This window comes from Trachemys scripta, chromosome 4, assembly GCF_013100865.1.
Source record: "Trachemys scripta elegans isolate TJP31775 chromosome 4, CAS_Tse_1.0, whole genome shotgun sequence".
In the NCBI taxonomy this organism is placed as follows: Eukaryota; Metazoa; Chordata; order Testudines; family Emydidae; genus Trachemys; species Trachemys scripta.
Genome location: NC_048301.1, coordinates 126,797,346 through 126,817,346, shown reverse-complemented (window position 1 = coordinate 126,817,346; position 20,001 = coordinate 126,797,346). Strand labels below are relative to the sequence as shown.

The 20,001-nt window shown below is 46.2% G+C and overlaps 2 protein-coding genes across 3 annotated transcripts in view; one reads left to right on the top strand and one right to left on the bottom strand.

The window, feature by feature from the left end:
* Nucleotides 1-2,170: 2,170 nt before the first annotated feature.
* LOC117875865 (ubiquinol-cytochrome-c reductase complex assembly factor 2) lies at nt 2,171-3,861 on the top strand (the record flags this gene model as incomplete). The annotated part of the gene is given in 3 exon segments (XM_034767388.1): nt 2,171-2,245; nt 2,776-2,845; nt 3,667-3,861. Coding segments are annotated over 3 exon segments (243 nt in total), but the record flags the coding sequence as incomplete, so codon positions are not given.
* Nucleotides 3,862-4,741: 880 nt separating this feature from the next.
* The window catches only part of ITPR3 (inositol 1,4,5-trisphosphate receptor type 3), a 106,728-nt gene continuing 91,468 nt past the window's right edge, over nt 4,742-20,001 (bottom strand). For both annotated transcript variants that reach the window (XM_034767387.1, XM_034767386.1), the window contains exons 44-58: nt 19,224-19,319; nt 18,401-18,502; nt 17,034-17,120; nt 16,219-16,329; nt 15,387-15,579; nt 13,161-13,286; nt 12,115-12,287; nt 11,671-11,835; nt 10,947-11,139; nt 10,125-10,220; nt 9,248-9,372; nt 8,612-8,777; nt 7,500-7,660; nt 6,749-6,910; nt 4,742-5,675 (exon numbers count right to left, since the gene is read on the bottom strand). In XM_034767387.1, the coding sequence (XP_034623278.1) occupies nt 5,607-5,675; nt 6,749-6,910; nt 7,500-7,660; nt 8,612-8,777; nt 9,248-9,372; nt 10,125-10,220; nt 10,947-11,139; nt 11,671-11,835; nt 12,115-12,287; nt 13,161-13,286; nt 15,387-15,579; nt 16,219-16,329; nt 17,034-17,120; nt 18,401-18,502; nt 19,224-19,319 (2,025 nt within the window). In that variant the 3' untranslated portion in view covers nt 4,742-5,606. The remainder of the gene's footprint in view (nt 5,676-6,748; nt 6,911-7,499; nt 7,661-8,611; nt 8,778-9,247; nt 9,373-10,124; nt 10,221-10,946; nt 11,140-11,670; nt 11,836-12,114; nt 12,288-13,160; nt 13,287-15,386; nt 15,580-16,218; nt 16,330-17,033; nt 17,121-18,400; nt 18,503-19,223; nt 19,320-20,001) is intronic.

The following is a 20,001-nucleotide window of genomic DNA, read 5'->3' as shown; positions in this document are numbered from 1 at the left end:
GGTTCTTAATTCAAGCCCCCTTCCTTTCTCAGGAAGACAATGGCTCCTGTGAATGAGAGGGGATTTAAACAAGGACCCCCCAACCTCGGTCACCTGGGAGAGAGGAGAACCCCCTTCTAAGGGGCAGAGGGAGGCCTCAAACCGGGATCACCTGCATTCTCGGCGAGAGTCCTAACCATGGGACTATAGAATGATTCTAGCTTTTTAGCTGGCCCAATGAGTAGTTAATTAAAGTGGAACAGCCTCAATAGGCAAGATTGAGGGAGCTCCCTGTTCAGATCCCATCTCCTCATCAGATAGAGGGTGAAACTGAACTAGGTTTGCTAGCATCCCAATAGCAGACCCTAACCCACCATGCTAGAGTGGGCTGCTCATGTTGGGGTTAGGCCCAGTTAATAGTGAATTTACATGGAAAAGCTTCATGAGGAAAGACTGAGGGTGCTCTCTGTTCATAGCCCTTCTCCTCATCAGGTAGAGAGGGAAAGGGGAGGCTCTTATCACCCATGACCCCAAAATTGTACTTCAGCTGTTATGTTAGATCTCTATCTGGCATACCAGTTCTCAAGCCAATCTGGCTCTGCATTTGCAGTTTAGAGCACTTTTTTAAAATTAAACACAAGTCCTTTGCCAGGAGGAGAGGAAAGCTGTATCTCAAGAACCCCTTGACCATGACCCCAAATTTTCACCACCAATGGTACCCAAAGCTTGCTACTAGCATAGTTTACCTTTAAACAGAAATGTTACTGCAGCCTCTGTGGTTTCTTGTGCCTGTTGGCATTCCTTTTCTTGCTCACAGCAGCACCCCTTTACAGAAGCACTGTGGAAGTCTAATAATGCTCAGCTTATTGGGTTTGGGACTGTGTGTTGGTCAGATCATGGGAAGGCTGGTAAGATATGGCCTATGTGAACAGTGCTGATTTTCCCTGCTAGCTTTGTACAAAAGAAGTGATTTGAGCCCAGCCCAATAACAAGAGCAGACAATCAGCTGTGGTGAGTCAGTAACCTAACTGCATGCTGTTATTTATAAGCCTGCTTCCATTACCTACCGTGTGAGCAGTTTTCAGAGGTGAAACACTTAGCCTTGGTCACATATCAAAGATGATCAGACAGGCTAGGAGGTAGCTATGTCTCTGCTTGTTGATGGCTTTATAAATTTATGACCATTATTTTGAATTCATGGCATGCACAGACCTGACCTAACCAAGGAACCAAGTAGTAGCTGAATAAAGTACCATGTGTGCTTGAGACTTTGGCCAAGCAGTTAACATCAAAAATTGTTTTATAATTAGGCACCAGGGGTCTTATCTGCATAACATCATAAAAATAGCAGACAGAAAAACTATTCGCAAATCAGTCCATTCTGTAAATAATGACAAGATGGCATGTGACTACAGACTTTTGCTTTAACCAAAGGCAAAAAAGGACAGGAAAATGCCTAAAATATATCACTTGGGGCTAAATAGTTCCCAAGCGTTCCATAACAGTACTCTTTCTGAGTACATTTTGCATTATCAATTGTATTTAGAAGTCTTCTGCCAATTTTGGTCAAAATTAGACTATGCTTTTTCAAGTTATGGCCCTTTCTGTGATGTTTATAATTTTTTCACGTTGGATGACTGATAATGTTTAAACACGATGTGATATAGAAAAATGGCACCACTTGCAGCACCTACATTCACCCAGGTGATGACCACCAGATATGTACCTACCATGTGATAGCAATGAAATTTTTCTTATGGACAGATTACCCTAACTCATTAATAAGACACCTTTTTAAATCTGACTGGTAGACTATTTGAGTGAAGGAGCCTTTATTGCACATTACAGTAGTGGCGGATGGGCATGAGGAGAAAACTGTCCAGCTCTATTTCTTTACCATTGACTATTTTGTTCACATTTGATCCAGCAAATCCTTACGAGCAGAGTTTTATCATTTTTACTAGAGGGTTCCACGCTTTGTTGCCTGTATAGGACCAGCTGGCAGGCAGCAGGAGGAGCGAGAACATAGTTTTTATCCTTGAACCTGTAGCAATTGTACAGGATACTCCCACTTATGTTCCGTTGTTAAGGGGTCCTCTTCTCATTTTGCACGTGGCCTGTTACTTACAAGGAGAAGCATTTGTTGTGCACGTGAGAAGTAGAGGTTCATAATGTTTATGTTCCTTTTCAGATTGCTGACCCTGCAAACTGTGACCAAATGTATGAGAGTTTAGTCAGAATCCACACCAATTTCTATAAAAACAAGGTGAGCTCTTCAGGCCAGGGACCATGTGTCTGTACAGCACCCTGGGGCCACCAATGGGATAGCGGCTTTTGAGTGCTGCTGTAATAGAAGTGGGCTGTAGTCCACGAAAGCTTATGCTCTAATAAATTTGTTAGTCTCTAAGGTGCCACAAATACTCCTGTTCTTCTTTTTGCGGATACAGACTAACACGGCTGTTACTCTGAAACCTATAATAGAAGTATTAATAACAAGCCGTCTATGGGGCTGGCTGGCACCTTCACTGTGAACAACAAAGCTGAACTCATTTTGAGCAGCACAAGCCTTCGAAAAGTTCAGTCATGTCTAACCTGATTTGTGTTTGAGCTTTGCTGGCGATGAGCCTAAAGGCCACAAGGTGGCACTGTGACTCTTTCCGCTGCTAGTATTTCAACAGGAATGTTGTGCTTAGGACTTAGCAGATGGATAAGGATAAGCAAAGCACGGGCTTGAGGAGGGAGCAGAGAAAGAGTGCTGTTGAGTCAGTAAATTCTTGTTTTGTTTTGTTTGGGAAGTATCCACGCCTAAAAGATACGAGCTTCACTGGAGTGACAGTGGAAGAATGCAAGCTGGTCCTAGCAACAGGTAACGAGGTTCTGTTTGATTAGTCTGTGATTACTCTTCCCCCACTCAGGCTTACAGGAATAGCTTGCACTGCTGTTACCTGGTCCAAGGGATAAACAGAATTTCACTCCTCAGGGCTCTTGGTGTGGCACTTCTTGCAAGCAATACCTTCCCAGTAAAGAAAAAAAAATACATTTACGATTCAGTTCTCTATATCACCTAGTTTTGGGGAATCCCTGTGGTTGGTAGTGTTAAGTGAGAAGTACTACTACTGTGCCCATGGTAGAAAAACTCAGGGGATCTCCATACTCAGGTAAAATGAGCATGTTGGTCAGATGTTGATCAGCACCTGGGTTTGCTGCACTGATAGTTTCTGTTCAGGTCATACTTAAGGTTCAGAAGCAGGGCTGCGGGGAAGAAACTTACTCTATGCCTGCCACACCATATGTATTAAAAGTGCTAATATTCAACAAGTTTGTTTCAGTAGTTCTCAGTTATCTTCTCAAAGGTTTAATTTTGCTCTTTACATCTTCCCTAATAGCAGGGAGCCTTTTAGAGAAAAAGGGGTGCTGCTATGCACAAATACACTCAGCCAATGTATTTGTCAGGTGCAGTTGTAGCTTTACTCTGCTCCGGTTCCTAACTTTGACAGCAGCGTGTGGAAACTGACTATTTGTTGTTGGGCATGGCAAGGACTGCCCCTGTGTTTGAGAAAATAAACTTGCCTCCAGGCACTGAAATACAAACTCGTTAGATTGAAGCTAGGAGAAGTCAGACAAAGGAGTTTGTTGAACAGAAATCTCATCTGCTTTTCTGCCTTCCCTCTTCTTCCCCCATTGCAGACAGCGGGAAACAGATGGAGGAAATGAAAAAAGGTAAATGGAAAAAACTGCGAGAGAAGTTCTCTGCCAAGAATGCTGAAGAGGACTCAAAGTTATAACCTCTCTCCCCAGCCCCCCTCTGTACATATTCCTAAAGCACTGTATATTGCCGTGATGATTAAAGCCATTCATTCCTCTTAGCAAAAGCATTCAGAACTATGCCTGAGGCCCTCCATTGTTCTAAAATCTGGGACTGAACTTGGCATCTCCAAAATGGGTTCAGAACGGATATACTAGTTGCACGGGACAGTGTGTTTGTATGGAAAATGAGACACTATCCGAGGTGAGAGAGTCAGGGGCAGGGCAGATGTGCCTGTTTGGACAGAGTGGTGACAGAACCGCTGTTAGGTGGTTATAATCTTTTAGTTATAATCTTAATATGACACAGCCACTAACGTCTTGTTATGGTGGTCCTCTTCTGACTAGGTATTCACAAATTCTTGTGTGCGTGTGCGCTATTGCATGTGTCAGTGTCTTGCACATCCAGTGGTTTAAGAATGGATGTTAATGACTTTGCATCTCAGTGTCATTGATCCAAGTTCAAAATCTGATCACTCCATCTACTGTGGCCTATTTGCAATCCTCCTTAAAAGCTACTGCATACTTCAGTAGCGGCATCAGTGTCTGTTCCTGGGAGGCAGAGAACTGCTCTGTGTTGATGCAGCTACAAAGCTGCTTGGAGGGGCAAGAATGTATATCTAAAACGTGTACCTGCACTATGCCTGGCTCTGGGAAGAAGTAATGGCCTCTTGCTGTTAGGCCTTTGAACAGTTTTCCCCTGGCAAGAACTGAAACCATTTGAAACCTGCAGTGGGATCTAGTCTAAAACTTCAGCAGACAAGCTGTGGTGTTTATGGTAGCTCTGCAATAAGAGATCTTTGTATGTGTATAGCACCCATCACCATTCTCTGAACCGAGTTTCCTCTGGGCTGGGGACCTGTATTCACACAGCACCCTGCCTAATATGGCCCTAAACAGAATCGAGACTTCTGGATGCTACTGTATTATAAATATGATTAATGCATAACAGCTCTCAGAGTGGTGAGAAGAGGTTTTTTGACCTCATTTCAGCTTTTACTATGACTTGATTTTGTGTTAACTTAGTTAAGGCAATTTACATATTAGTTAAGTAACAACAAAATAAAAAGTTTGTAAAACATCACATTAGAGATGAAATAAACACAGAATACCTCTTCACAGTGAACTGCTGTAAACCTGCAATTTCCCACTACTGCCCAAATAAAGTCTGTCCACAGAAGATAAGACTGTCATGCTAGCAACAGCTTTGCTGTTACTCATCCTCATCAGATGCGTTGTACTATCAATAAATCTCGTTGAGTTTACTGCACCCCAGCAATAGATGCGATTCTTAAAATGAAGGAAAATCAGCGTTGCGAGGTATAGTGAACAAGATGTCTGGGTTGCAAAGTTCCACATCTACTATGGACTTTCCACTGACTACTTGGAATAAGTTAAATATTGTAACTCTATAATTGCTAGTAACAATATTAATGCTATCCTCTCTGGAGCAGGGTAGCCACCAAAATGTAGTGCCTGGAGATAAAGAAAGATAATTCACGTTACAGAATAAAAAGTTATTGCAATGAGGAACCAAAGTCCCAAATAATAAACCTTCCTTTGAGGGCATTAGGATAAATTATGGGTCCAGATACAGTGAGGAAATCTGGTAAGTTAGTGGTTCCTGTCTGTTGCTGGGCAAAATGTTTGCAGAGATGTAATGGAGAAGGAAAAGGCTGGTGTTGAAACCTTACAGCTGTAACCTTCTAGGCTTTGGTCCAGCTTCTGAAGATGTGATCTATGCGCAGACTCCAGTGAATACATCCTTGTTAGCTGATAACATGTATTTAGTCGGTTGGTGAAGCTGATGCTTTTTGTGTGCCTCAGTGATTCAAGGTGTTCTGGGCATCCACAAAACCGATCCGCTGTCTGCGCTTCCTTTGCTCCGTCATCTAGAGTTAAAATAAGGACACAATGTAGTCAGGGACACTGGTCTTGTTCCTTTTCCCACTTTATCCACGCTAAGAGGCCCAAGCCTTAGGCTGGGGTCAAACATACACCTGCCAAGGGCTTTCAACTTCCAGGGATGCTGCTAAGCAGGTGCCAAAGAAAGCCCTACTCTGCACTGCATCCTGGGGTATGGAACAGCCTCCATATGAGGAGAGATTAAAAAGACTAGGATGTTCATCTTAGAAAAGAGACGACTAAGGTCTATAAAATCATGAATGATGTGGCGAAAGTATATAAGAAAGTGTTATTTAACCCGTCACATAACACAAGAACCAGGGGTCACCCACTGAAATTAACAGGCAGCAGGTTTAAAACAAACATAAGAAAGTACTTCTTCACGCAATCCACAGTCAACCTGTGGAATTCGTTACCAGGGGATGTTGTAAAGGCCAAAGGTATAACTGGGTTAAAAATAATTAGCTAAGTTCATGGAGGATAGGTCCATCATTGGCTATTAGAAACCTCATGCTTTGGGTGCCCCTAAACCTCTGACTGCCAGAAGCTGGGGCTGGCTGACCGGATGGATCACTCAAAATTGCCCTGTTCTGTTTGGTCCATCCGAAGCATCTGGAACTGGCCACTGTCGGAGACAGGATACTGGGCTAGATGGAACCATAGGTCTGAGCCAGTATGGATGTTCTTATGTTCTTTTGGGAATATGTCGATGAGAGAACCAAGGAGAGAGAGTTGTGCTTTAGGATGTCGTTTTCCTGACAGAGGGGGAGTCTAGCTGTGTCCTCATGCAGCTGGTGAGGAACTTAGCTATTAAGGGAAACTCTTGGGCCAAGTGCCCCCGACCCAATGAGCTGCTAAAACCTTTTCTTTCCCCTCCCCAGCTGTGCCGATTATGGAAGGTCTGCCTGAGGCTGCATCCATTGATTCTGACTCAGGCCATCTTTGCATGCTACCTTAGAAACATGTTTCAGTTACTGTGGATCCTGCTCTACTGCTTGGGATTTGTGCTCTACCATTAAGCCATCCCCATTCTGAAGCATCCCTGTTTAAACTATAATACCTGCTCTTTCAGCTCATTCAGCTGTGAAGTGAGGTGAGACACCAGCTTCATAGTGGAGTTGAGCTTGTCTTGAAGGCTCCGGATCTCGTTCTGTTCCCCTTCCCCTTCGTTGCTGACCAACGACATGGCTCGCATCCGTGGGAACCAGTCCAGGTTCTTGTTCTGAAATGATGGGGGAGCTTGATTTGAGCATAAGTGCTAATTCACAAGAACTGGGTAATTGGCCCTATAAACCCTGACTGTGCTAAGGGTCTAGTAGAAACATTTAAGAGCCTGGGCTCCCCAGTGCCTTTAAGGATTCTCATTAATAGCCCATTAATTTTCCCATTTTTTTTTTTTTTTGTAGACTTCCAGACACAAAGCAATCCCCTAAGTTTGACTGTAGGACATTCAAAGGTTTTCCTATACCTTCCTGCCCTCCTCCCCCAACCTTTGTCACTGCCTTGAGTTCACGATAACTAGGTTGCTCCCAGTTCTGCTTTTCATTAAGTCCTGACTTCTTTGAATATCCAGTAGTTGAATATAGAATACCCAACAAATGACGCCTGGTTAGCTGGGCCCAAATTGGAAATAATCATACAAGGAAGAAGTGAGAGGCTTTTACAAAATTAAAAAAAAAAAAAAAAAAAAAATTGGAAGTGTTCTTTTGAAAACAAGTAAGTTTTCTCAACAAGTCCTTTATAAAAAAATTTTTTCCTTGGGGGAGACACGTCGCCACTGTGTGTGAGGCCCGGTCTTAGGCAACACTCACCTTAATCATTTGTGCCACGTAACTCTCGGGCCCTGTGTAGTCAGTCTTATTCTTCACTCGCACCAGCACGATGAAGTACAAGTAGTTCCACATGTTGTGCTCATATTTAATGTGCTCTTCGAAGGACACAGTCTTATTATCAAACTTGTCCCTTTCGAGACCTGGGAGAGGCAGTGGAGAAAAGAGGAATTGAAAAGAAAAAAAAGAAAGGGTAAAAGGAAGAACAGATAATTGCATCCTATCCTAGGTGTGAATTTCAAAGGGCGCTTTTAATAATTAGGTGGTATTTAACATACAATAAGCATCCCAGCTTATATTAGACAAATTACCTAGCTGTGTATTTCGAATACTATTTAAAGTGCTACTAAATACATTTCCTGTATACCAAATCTAAACTTCTAGCATAAAAACGGGTCTCTCTTAAACATGATCTACAAAGTAGGAAAAATTGGGTTTGTGCTGTGCTTTTTTTTTTTATTATTATTATTTACATTTTGATTCCCGTGCCCCCCAAAATAAGGGGAATACTTCCGTTTTTTGTTTTGCTTTTTGATGCACAAACGTGGCCTGAGAAGGTTTTTTCCCTGCATGTTTTTTCTTAGTAAGATCAGGAAAGTCAATTCTGTTTTCTCCCTCTCCCCTTTTTCTGGGAGGACTTCTTGGGTTACTCAGATGAGGACTGAGAGCTTTCTCAGCCCAGAATTTAAGGGTTCGGAGGAGTGACAAACCCTTCACAAAGAACACATTACTCCAGAGTGTTTTAGTTAATACTTATTTAACAAAAAGCAACAGTTTGAATTACAAAAATTATTTCCTCTCTCAACTAATGAGGTTCATTTCTTTTATCTAAGCTGCTAGTTCTTCAGTGATCCATGGAGTCTTCTAGGATAGACAAGAGCCCAATTTCTAACACAAACAAATGTGAAAAAATAAATCAAGTCTTCTTTACACATAATAAAGAAGCACAAAAAGGACAACTCCCATTTTTCCCCTCTTCGCACTCTTAAAATAAACAGCTGCTACTGGAATACACAAGTTAAGGGCTTGATCCTGTGAGGATCTTGGTTGGGGAGCACATGTGTTTGTGTGATGTTTTTTGCCCTGGAACTCACCACATATGAAACACGTGGTCTTAAGAATTTCTTCCTTCTTTTGCTTCTCACTCCTCAGATCAGCAAAGGTGTCTATGATGACACCAAAGATAAGGTTGAGGACAATGATGATGACAATGAAGAAGAAGAGGAGGTCGTAGATAACCCGAGCGGGGAACAAGGACTCCTGCAAAGGACAGAAGGAAAATAGCCATAAACAAAACATGATACTTCTCCCTTCCAGCCCTTTGCTCTAATAGTCATTAGCTCATGCTGCTTCCTTACAATGGCCGGAGAAATGGCTTAAGGCCAAGGTAGGGGGAGGCTAGTTGAGGGGCTAAGATCTAAATTCCATGTCATGAAGAAAATTTGGAGTATTGATGGGAATGGTGGCATAGAAAGAGGCACAAGCATAGGGGATGGAAGAGATAATGCATAAGATGGGTAATGAAGAAAAGGTGAGAAATTAATTAGAGGGGTAAGTCAGTGTATAAATGGAGAGATGAGTGGGGCAGGGGATAGGTCTGGCAGCATCAGAAGCATGTACAGGGATGAGGGAGGGAGACATACATATAGCCGTGAACATGACAGGTCTCTGCAGGAGAAAAGGGAATCGGCCCTGGACCGGAGTTTGCCCAGAGTGCCGAGTTAACTCACATCCTTGGATGGCTTCCTGAGAATGTCACCCACTCCCCCTCCATTCCTCAGGCCGTGATTCAGGACAGTGACAATGCACATGAGCAGCGTGTCGCAGGCACGCTCTGAGTTATCCTCCTCATCATCTGGAACACAAGCATAAACCAGTCAGGAGAGAGCAGATAAAGAGATCAGCCCACTGGAGGGAGCCAAGCAGAACAGAGAAGCCTTAGGTCACTGGCTTTGGAGTCTCTCTAAGGGCTTTTCTTTCCTCCTTTTACTTTTATCTCCTGGAAGCAGGTGGTCACGGTATATACCTGAGCCAGCAGCAGAACGTGCCCAGAGAAAATCGACTGGCTAACAGTGTTCCAGCAACTGTGTTTTGCACACTAGTTAGCGGGAGGGGTCTCTCCTTGGAGAATATTTTGCTGCTCGGCCCGTTAACAACACAAGGAGATGGTTATTCCCTCTTCATTCAGTGGAAGGAAACTAGAACTTGGTGAGCACCTTGATGCTATGATATTAACTTGTAACCTGGAAGAGTTGAGCAGAACCAGCCTGTCTGCTTTGATGACTCGAGCTCCCTCTGAAATCCCTCCTTTCCCATGCTTGTCCAGCTCACCATTTTAACCCTTGCTAGGCTGGGGCCAGACTCACTCTGAAGGGACATGGCTTAGCTACTTGTTAGGTAGTGGGCTGCTTCTAAGTGACTCTTTTAAAGGGGCTGGATTTTGCCCAGCTGACTGACAAATGAGAGGGCACCACCTCGCTCTATTGATGTTCTGATTTCCACCGGCTCTGTCTTAATTCAGTGGGATTCCTACCTAGGAGCACAGGCTGGGAAGGTGGGAATCTCCCTCCTCTATCGTCAGTGTTTCTACTAGTGTAAGATACTTACCTCTCAGCACATCAGGCACTGCAGAGCAGCTAATTTTGTCATCACTGCACGACTCCATAAAAGCCTCCATGTTCCTTTGCATCCCCAAGGGGCCGTCTGGAAGCACAAGAGACTGTGTCATCGTCAGAGTATTGGCTTGAGAACCACTTGTCTTTCCTCTGATTGGGGCCTCTCCTTCACCGCCCCTTAGCTGCAGCTCGAAAGGCTATTTGGGAAAGGTTCTTTTGGGTTCCCACTTATCCCCCCCAAACTCCAGTCCTAGAGCTCCCGTCACTGACACACTGTCCGCGCTGAGCCCTTTTGGCAATGGGAACGGGACTGTCTAGCTGCACACGCTGTGCCCAGACTTCCATTCAACCTGGGAATGGATGTCCTGGGATCTTTTCAGCCCTGAATCCCCTGCTCAGTTTTCAAACGCGGGGGGTCTTTAGAGGACAGCTACAGTCCTGAAGCTTCCATTGTATCTGCCCAGAACCAGTACCACATTCCCTTTTACCCCCAAATTCCTGGTTCCCCAGAATGCAGTGCTGGTTCCCTGAAGTCTCCGGGAGCTGCTGTATTCTCTACCACCCGGATGCTCAGTGGGACCAGGATTTTGACCCTTAAAACATTACATCTCACATCTCCTTTGTGAAAGAGGTGTTATTTCCCCCATTTTACAGATGGGGAAACTGAAGGTCGGCATGGGAAGTGACTTGTGTGCCAGGTCACGCAGGGAGTCAATGGCAAAATCTGGAAGAGAACCCAGCGCTACCTATCCCCCCGCTCTGCCCCCCACACCACGACCGACACTCGCTGTGTGGCCGGGCAAGCTGGAGAGACCTTTGGACTTGTTGTCAGGCAGCCGATCCACCTCCATGATGAAGTCGTCTTTCAGGAAGAGGAAACCCACGATGGAGAAGAGGTAGACGAGGATGAGAGCCAGGAGGGCGGTCAGCAGGATGGAGCGCCCATTCCGCGTCACGCTTTTGATGACGTTGAACAAGGTCTCCTCACGGTAGATCAAGTCAAAGAGCTGAAATGGACAAAGCATGCCCATGTGGAGTTTAATTAGCAAGGGGACAAATGCAGCAGCGGGCTTTTTGGGATAACATCTGGTCTTTCTATAGCACCTTGTAGCCTAGGATCTCAGAGTACTCGACAAACGCTAACTAAATTTCCCAGCGGGCAGTCAGTACCATCCCCGTTTTACTGGTGAGCAGACTGAGAACAAAGCGGTAAATACCTAACTCCTATTGAAATCAATGGGAGTTAGGTTCCTAAATAGCTTTGAGGATCTGGGCAGAAGTGACTTGTACACAACAGTCGAGCCAGAAATAGAACCCAGGAGTCCCGGCTTGCAATCCCTTACTCTAACTAGTAGATCACATTGCCTCCTAGCTGACCCAGATCAAAGGTCGATGATAGAAAGAGATGCAGATAAAATACATATAGGCAAAAAGCAGAAAGGCTGCCCCACAGAAATAACACTGGACAGGAATCTTTCAGTTCCCCACTGGGCATGGCTGTGCTACGTACGTTTCCCTAACAACCGAGTTTACCGTACCAAGATGCTGTAGAAGAGTTCGTGTACAAAGAGCCCCAGAATGCTGGTCACAATGTAGGCCACATGGTAGAGAAACTCCATATCCATGATCATGGCTTTGTAGCCCCGGATAAATGTCCCACGGTTGCCCACGAAGCTCACCACGAACACAATCTTGTTGGTCAGCTAGGGAACAATCACAAGGAAACAGGGTGGGTGAGTGCTGTATATTAAGACAGTTTGCCTTTGTGAACTCAATATACAATGACAGTAGAGGGTGAATGCTCTCCCAGTTACAGCACTGAAAATCCACTGACTTCATGTGAATGCCAATGGACGCAGGATTCCGCCCAGATACCTACAGCTACATTTCCGGTGGCCACTGATTTTCATTGCTAGGAGCCCAACTCGACAGATTGAGCCTGGGTTTAGGGGTGCTGCACTAACCTTCCCCAGGTAACTTACATTGAGAGCTCCCAGGATGTTCAGCGTGAGCCCAATCCCTAAGTAATAGATCGATCGCAGGATCAACGCCACGAGGAGCGGTCTGACGCCGTAGCGCCGGGTAAATAGGGCCATGACGGAGAAGCAGATCAGAAACCAGAAGAGCAGGGAGGTCAGTGGGGAATCCAACACTCCTGGGAAGAAAAGGGACACCATTGTTAAAGGGCATGGAAATCAAACACATATGATCAACTGGTCACACTGTGTCAATCCATAGCAAACATCAGAGAGGAATTATCCCTCAAAACTAAAGAGCCAGTCATTGAAAGAAAAAGAAAAGAAACATCCCTGGGTACAAAAAGTAACACAGAATAAGATAGTTCTTAATATTCATTACATGTATTATTTTATTATTAATACATTAATGCTTTTCTTGCACCTTTCACCTGAGATCTCAGAGCTCTTTAAAAACACCAATAAATGAAGCTTCATAACACAAGAGTTATCTCATTATTATCCCCATTTTATAAACGGGGAGACTGACACACAGAGAGAAGTGAGTTTCTCAAGGACACAGAACAAGTTAGTGGCAGAGTCAAGAATAGAATCCAGGAGTCCTGGCTCTCAGTCCCCTGCTCTCAGTCTGAGACAACATTCCCTCCCTCTCAGGGGATGTCTACACTGCGACAGTGAGTCTCAGGGCTTGGGTCTACAGACGCACGCTACGGGGCTACAAACAGCAGTGTAGACGTTGTGGCTCAGCCAGGACTCAGGCTCTGCGGCTCACCCCCTCCCCGGGCTTCAGAGCTTGAGCCCGACTGCTTTTTAATGCCATAGCACGAGCCCAAGTCTGTAGAGCCAGGCTCGGAGACTCACAGCCGCAGGCTTTCAAATGCAGCGGGCTTTCGAGGGTGAAGAGGAAACAGAGGAAGATACTGAGCAGCTTTGGCCGGGAATGAGGCTGGTGAGATTGTATCTGCCAAGGGGTCAGTGTGTGTCAGTTCTCTCTTTGGACGAGAACGCCCTTTCCTTTGGTTTCTAAGAACAGAAGTGGATGGAGCACTTACCCATAGAGGTGGCTTCGACATAGGGGTAGAAGAAAGCAATGATGATGTTGATGAAGACAGCCAGGTTGAAGGAAATGCTTCCCCAGAGAGTCATTCTGCGGGAGAACCAGTACATCAGTGGCATGCCTAGGAAGAGGAAGGTAGGAGGTGACACACTGCGCGGTAAATCTCAGCTGATCATGTGCGACTTGGATATGGATCGTAACTTCTCCCAGAGACTTAACAGGCTCAATTCAACACATGCTCTGGGGGACTGACCTCCCTTTTCCTCCAACCAGTAGCAGAAGTCCCCAGCATTTGGCTGAAACGGGGAAGTGAGTTCAAAATGTTACTGCTCACATTTCGTGGCTCTTCAGACCTTTGACCCACTCTGGTACATGAAAATCAGCTCCAGTGTTACACGCCTCTTGTCTTTCTCTCATTACTTCCTACATTCCTGGTATTTGCATGTGTCAAAAAACAGTGCCTCTGCTCTCTTGGCATCACTTCTCCGTCCCGCAGGAGTCCCCAACAGCCTGCACTGCCAGCCATTTCCTATCCCAATTCAAAACTTGCTTCCTGTCTTATCACTAACAGAATTCTGTTTGGTTTTGCAAGTGTTTTCACTGCTACTATAATAAGTCTTAGCTGCTTACCGGCATTTATATGTTATCTCCTCATGATTCATGAATAAAGGCAACCTGATAAGTGTGAGATGGAACTTTAAAATGAATAAGCCCCAAGTGTTCGGATGCTGATCTGAACTGGATCCAAACTCTCAAGTCTGCAAAAGTGAGCTGGAAACCTCCCAAGAGACCAGTCTCCTTGTATTTAAGTGCTCTCTGGAAAGGAGATTTCCAGCAGGAGATTTCCTGAAAGCAACCTCTCTAATGGTTCCACACTGAACCGTTTCAACCCTCAAGGATTCAAGTGTTGAATGAAGGTATGGTTCAGTTCTGATTTGGTTTAAGCTGATTCATCCAGCCCTGGCTTGGATATTCGTGCAAGGCGAGTCTGTCTTTCATACCTAGGCATCCATTCATCCTTGCATGCATCTATATAGGCATGTCTGATGTGCCAATCCTCATAGTATGTATACGCAATACAAATCATCAAAAGGCTAGCATCTGCCTGACGGAGCCCTTCCTTGTTATGTCACTTTCTTCAGTGGGATTGTTCTTGACAGTCTCCACGAGCTGCAGCCTCCATTACTAAGGAAAGCCTTGTGTGATGAAATAATTCTTACAGCGCGCCATATGACATCGCCTGGCCATAGCCTGTCCCCCAGAGGTAGGGAGTTTCACAGCTGTGTGCTCTGCCTCTGTACCCTCAGCTCCATCAGTCACAGTGTCCCTGTTGATCACAGCTGTCACAGTGAGTGAGAGGGTCTCTAAGAGAGCTAGGTCTAAGTCCATTCAAGGATTTAAAGATTAGGACCAGGACGTGCATCTGGAATCTAAAAGGGAGCCAAGTATTGAGTGCCCTGACAACTGTTAAACAGTAACAGCAGCTTTGGCCAGCGTGTTTAAGTTCATCTGATCCCAAATGCCCAGTCAGCCACTTAATAAGAAGACAAGATGTTTGTCACTTCATATCCCCTTCTTCCTTGTGAATCGGCACAGGGAATTCCCACCTGTACACTTCCTGTTTCCTTTAAGCCCATGTTTTCAAAACTGGTGCCTGCCTTCGGGTGTCCAACCTGAGACACCAGAGCCTGATTTTCAGAGATGCCGAGCACCCACTGCTCCAACTGCCTTAAATTGCCTCCATGGGTTTTAACATCTCCGCACATCAGGGCTGGGTATCTGAGGCTTGGCACCCTAAAACAGAGGGACCCAAGCTTAGCAGCTACTTCTGAAAACAAGCTGTCATTACATCCCATGGCAGGGGAGTTACTTCCCTCTCTCTTCTCCACTCTGTGTCGTTTTCTCTGCTTTATGTTGTTTGCTAAATATGTTACAATACCCTATTTGTTTTGGGCCACTTAGGAACTCCACTAAAGACTCTCCCTGGTTTTGCGTCTAGAAGCATGCAGCCTAGAGGGGCCCTGCATTTTTTATTTGCTTCCAGTTGCCTGATTCAGAGTCAACAAGGGATCGGGAAGCTACAAGTGAGGAAAGTCTCATGGACATATTGTCAATGGAAGACTTCAGGGCACTGCGTGCAGCCAGGGGCACGGGATGCTGGGGGAGCTCATGGCGGTTTTAGAGCATTGCTGTTCTCAGGGGAGCTCCAGTTTGTGCTTACTGCGCAGTTTCTTCTGCCATTCCATCTCGTTGTGGAGGAAGGACGACTGGTCGAAGAAGTCGCTGACTTTGCTGCCCTGCTCGTCTTGTTCCGTGGTGGTGAATAGCCGGTACTTGGTCTCCCTGGTGACGAATTCGCAGATGTTCGGCACTGGGAAGATGATCTGCTCCATGCTCCGGTCCAGACGCACAATCTGAATAGAGCAGGCAAAGAAACCAGGGTGCTATCAGTGCCCTGTCTGCACCACACTTTTATTTGCTCTGCCGTGTAACCAGGAACCAGCCCCACACCAGCTCAGTGAAGGATCCATAGACTGCAACTCATTCTAAGCCACGCCCACAGATTGATCCAGCTAACACAGTGGTTCTCCAACTTTTGTACTGGTGACCCCTTTCACATAGCAAGCCTCTGAGTGCGACCCCCCTTATAAATTAAAAACACTTGTTTATATATTTAACACCATTATAAATGCTGGAGGCAAAGCTCGCACTCCCCCCATGTAATAGCCTCATGACCCCCTGAGGGGTCCCAACCCCCAGTTTGAGAACCTCTGAACGAACACATCCCTGACCAGCACAAGGCTCATGTGGTGGGAATCCATGCTAGCACTGACGAGACGTGCTGCTGGAGACCCAACAAACAAGAAGGGCAGTAGGAAGAAGATAGCTGGGCACCGCTAAGTTGCTCTACCTTTAAGTGCTAGCCTATATCTTCGGGGCACGACAATGATGAGGCGTGTCTATGAACTGCAGACACAGGGAGGTGAAGCCCCATGACCTAAATTAGCCAGCCATTAGTCCATGAAAGGGAAATCTACCAGGACAAGTTCTACCTCAATCTGGGAGGTGTGCTTCTCGTAATACGCCAGCGGGTCCTCTTCTTCCTCCTGGACGGGAGCCGTTGATTTCAGCATCTGAGTCAGCTGCTTGTTGTTTAAACTGAGCTGGGGTAGAGGGGAGAATAAGGCAGCGTCTTCAGCTGGCAAAGGCCGGAGGGATTCTGTTCTACCTGGGCTTTAACAACGGTTCCTCACCATTTACCAAAAGCAAATCAAGGAAAGCTTTATAAAGGGCCCCAGCCGCTCTCCCCAGCCTCCCAGGGATGGCAATTCAACTCATTAGCATAATTACCTCCCAAATGGGCTAATCCCTAAATTACAAATCAATGCCTGTAACACCCGAGGGAAATTGCTTTACAGATGAGTAGCGTTCGGGAGCTGAGACCGGGCCACACAAAGCAGGAAAATGACAGCGAAAGGATCAACCCTCCTACCTCAAGGTGGGAGCTGGACACCACCAGGGAAGCTTAACCCCCATCAGCACTAATAGGAGCAGACCTTCTCCATGGCAACATGAGAACATAGACCCTTAAGAACAGAACCGGCCACCCGTGAGCTCTACAGAACTCTCCTTTAATATTACCCTGATGAGCTGGGTAATAATAGCAGTACATGCCCTTGTGCTTGTAGTTTTGGCTCAAACACCATGCAAACCCCACCGGAGGTGTGAATTTTGTATCCCCATGGGAATATCTGAAAAGCTCAAGGATTAAGGGATGGAAAACTCTGCTTAACCAGGCCTGGGGCAGTTTCTTAGCAACCCACTGCCACTGGGGAGACCCTGCATTCACTCCATGGATCTCTCATACCATAGAGGAGATGCCCTCCTCTTCCTCCTCCTGGATTCGCTTCACTGGTTTCAGGAGATGCTGCAGTTGCTTGTTGTGCCGAGACAGCTGAAAAGAGAGAGAGGGACAGTGAGGAGCGAATAAGAGCCTGAGACAGACGCGGCAGGGCAGAATGTCCTGTGAACATGTGAGGATCCTTTGCTAGATGTGTAAAAGCCATGTAAGGATGAGGCATACACGTGCCAAATCCTGGTCCAACTAAAGCCAATGAAAATTTTGCCATTGACTTCTCTTGGATCAGGATTTAGCCCTCATACATATAAAGAAAGAACAGCATCTGCAGTGACACTAGCTAGCATAAAACAAGGGATGTCAGGCCCCATGCTTCAGGCAATAAGCTGGCCACCGTAGTACTGGGTCAGGATTTCAGCCCTATGGTAATGCACAATTGCCCAGTTGGCGTGGAGGAGGTTCTGCCTTCTGCTAATGCACTGAAGCTCGGGCACTGCCAGACACCGGATTCCAAATGAGAGGAACCATTGATCTGTCCGAGGACAGCACTGCTCATATGCCTAGGGCAACAGGACTTGTTGGGACATAAGCAGAATAGTGGATTATGGGGCCCAAATTTACCATTGACGCAAGTGGGTGAAACTTTGTTGAAGTCCATGGTGTGGGGCAAGCTTACGTGCAGGGCCGGCTCCAGGCACCAGCGTAGGAAGCAGGTGCTTGGGGCGGCCAATTCAAAGGGGCGGCATTCCATCCGGTATTGGGGCGACATGTCCAGGTCTTCGGCGGGAATTTGGCGGCAGGTCCCTCATTCCCTCTCTTCCTCTTTGAGCTGCCGCCGAATTGCCGCCAAAGAGGAAGAGAGGGAGGACCCGCCACCGAACTGCCGCCGAAGAAGCAGTGCGATTGAGCTGCCACCGAAGTGCTGCGGCTCGTCTTTTTTTTTTTGTGCCGTTTGGGGCAGCAGAAAAGCTGGAGCCGGCCCTGCTTACGTGAGCAGTGACGTTAACCTGTGATATGCCAGCACAAACTGATCTAGCTCTGAATGAAAGGAACCCTCCAAGGTGTCAAGGACCAAGCAAAGGTGCAGGTCAGGACTCAAAGAACCCAATTTCTTTTCCTAGGCCCCAAGCAAGCTTTCTACTTATGGATCCAGACTGGAACTTCACAGGTATCCCAGCAGAACTGGGTCTTTCTAGGTTTGTCTTGAGAAAGTATTTAAATAAATATGGGGGGAACCTGGAAAGACTATCCCATGCTAACCAATGAACAAAGGCCACCACACCCCAGGACGGAGGAACTGGGGGAATCCAGCCTTAGAAAGGAGAGGCTTCTGCAGAGGGGCACCTGCGATAGAGAAACATCCGAAGAGACGGTACCTGTAAGGCCAAGATATAGATGTTGTGCCCGACTTCCCGGGGGGAAACCTCAGAGTTCTCGCACTCTTCCTCTTGGAGATAGGCTTTTTTAATTACATCTACCTGTAAAGGCAACCAACCACAGGAGGAAGTCAGCTGTGCACTTCACCAGCCAGCAACCTGGCTAAGGTTTTGCACTGCCCTGGGGACGCTCTGAAGCGATAATATTTTGTTTCTCTTCCCTGCCCCATTTGTTTTTTCCCCTAACCAAGGAAGGCTCCATGGACTACCAACAAAAGAGAGTGTGTGTGTGTGTCAGACAGCTTCCACTGAGGAAGGATGGATTAGCGGTAGACTTGGGTTTAGTTCCCTGCTCTACCACAGACTCCCTGTGTGACCTTGGGCAAGTCACTTAATCTCGCTGTGCCTCAGTTTCCCCACCTGTACAATGGGGATAACAACAGTGCCCTACCTCACCGGGGGGGCTGGGAGGATAAATACACTAAAGATTGTGAGGTGCTCATACAGCATGGTAGTGGAGGCCAGATAAACTACCTTTGACAGTACTACACTGAGACTAGCTGCACACGTGCATCTTGATTCCGTACACAACCACATGGCTCAACCTCACAGCCCTGACCCAAGGAAGTCAAGAGCAAGGGTGAGTAGGATGGGGAGGGAGAACCATCTAGGCTCGAAGGCTTCCTGGAATTTTAAGTCTGTCCCAATGATTCAGACCTCTGCCCCTTCCCACCTTCTCCCCCATCTCTAACAAGTCCTGCATGTCTCCAAAAGGCAGTCATGCCCAGGCCTAGAGCATCCCGCCCTGCTTGCCCACCCTTACCAGTTCCTGAGGCCGGAGGCTGATGAGGATCCGCTCGGCATTCTCACTGTCGTGTCTGCTCTCCATCAAGGCCAGCAGGAGTTTGGAGGCATTGTCCTGGTGAAGACACACCCACATAGGTAAGCCAGTGTGTCACAGGCACCCTCTACCTCTGCTTGAGGCCCGTGAACACGCCACGCCATGCAGAAGCATGGCCACCCATCCATAGAAACTACAGACCAGTTAGTTTAACTTCTGTGCCAGGGAAGATAATGGAGCAAGTAATTAAGGAAATCATCTGCAAACACTTGGAAGGTGGTAAGGTAATAGGGAACAGCCAGCATGGATTTGTAAAGAACAAATCATGTCAAACCAATCTGACAGCTTTCTTTGATAGGATAACGAGTCTTGTGGATAAGGGAGAAGCTGTGGATGTGGTATACCTAGACTTTAGTAAGGCATTTGATACGGTCTCGCATGATATTCTTATTGATAAACTAGGCAAATACAATTTAGATGGGGCTACTATAAGGTGGGTGCATAACTGGTTGGATAACCGTACTCAGAAAGTTGTTATTAATGGTTCCCAATCCTGCTGGAAAGGCATAACGAGTGGGGTTCCGCAGGGGTCTGTTTTGGGACCAGCTCTGTTCAATATCTTCATTAACGACTTAGATATTGGCATAGAAAGTACGCATATTAAATTTGCGGATGATACCAAACTGGGAGGGATTGCAACTGCTTTGGAGGACAGGGTCATAATTCAAAATGATCTGGACAAATTGGAGAAATGGTCTGA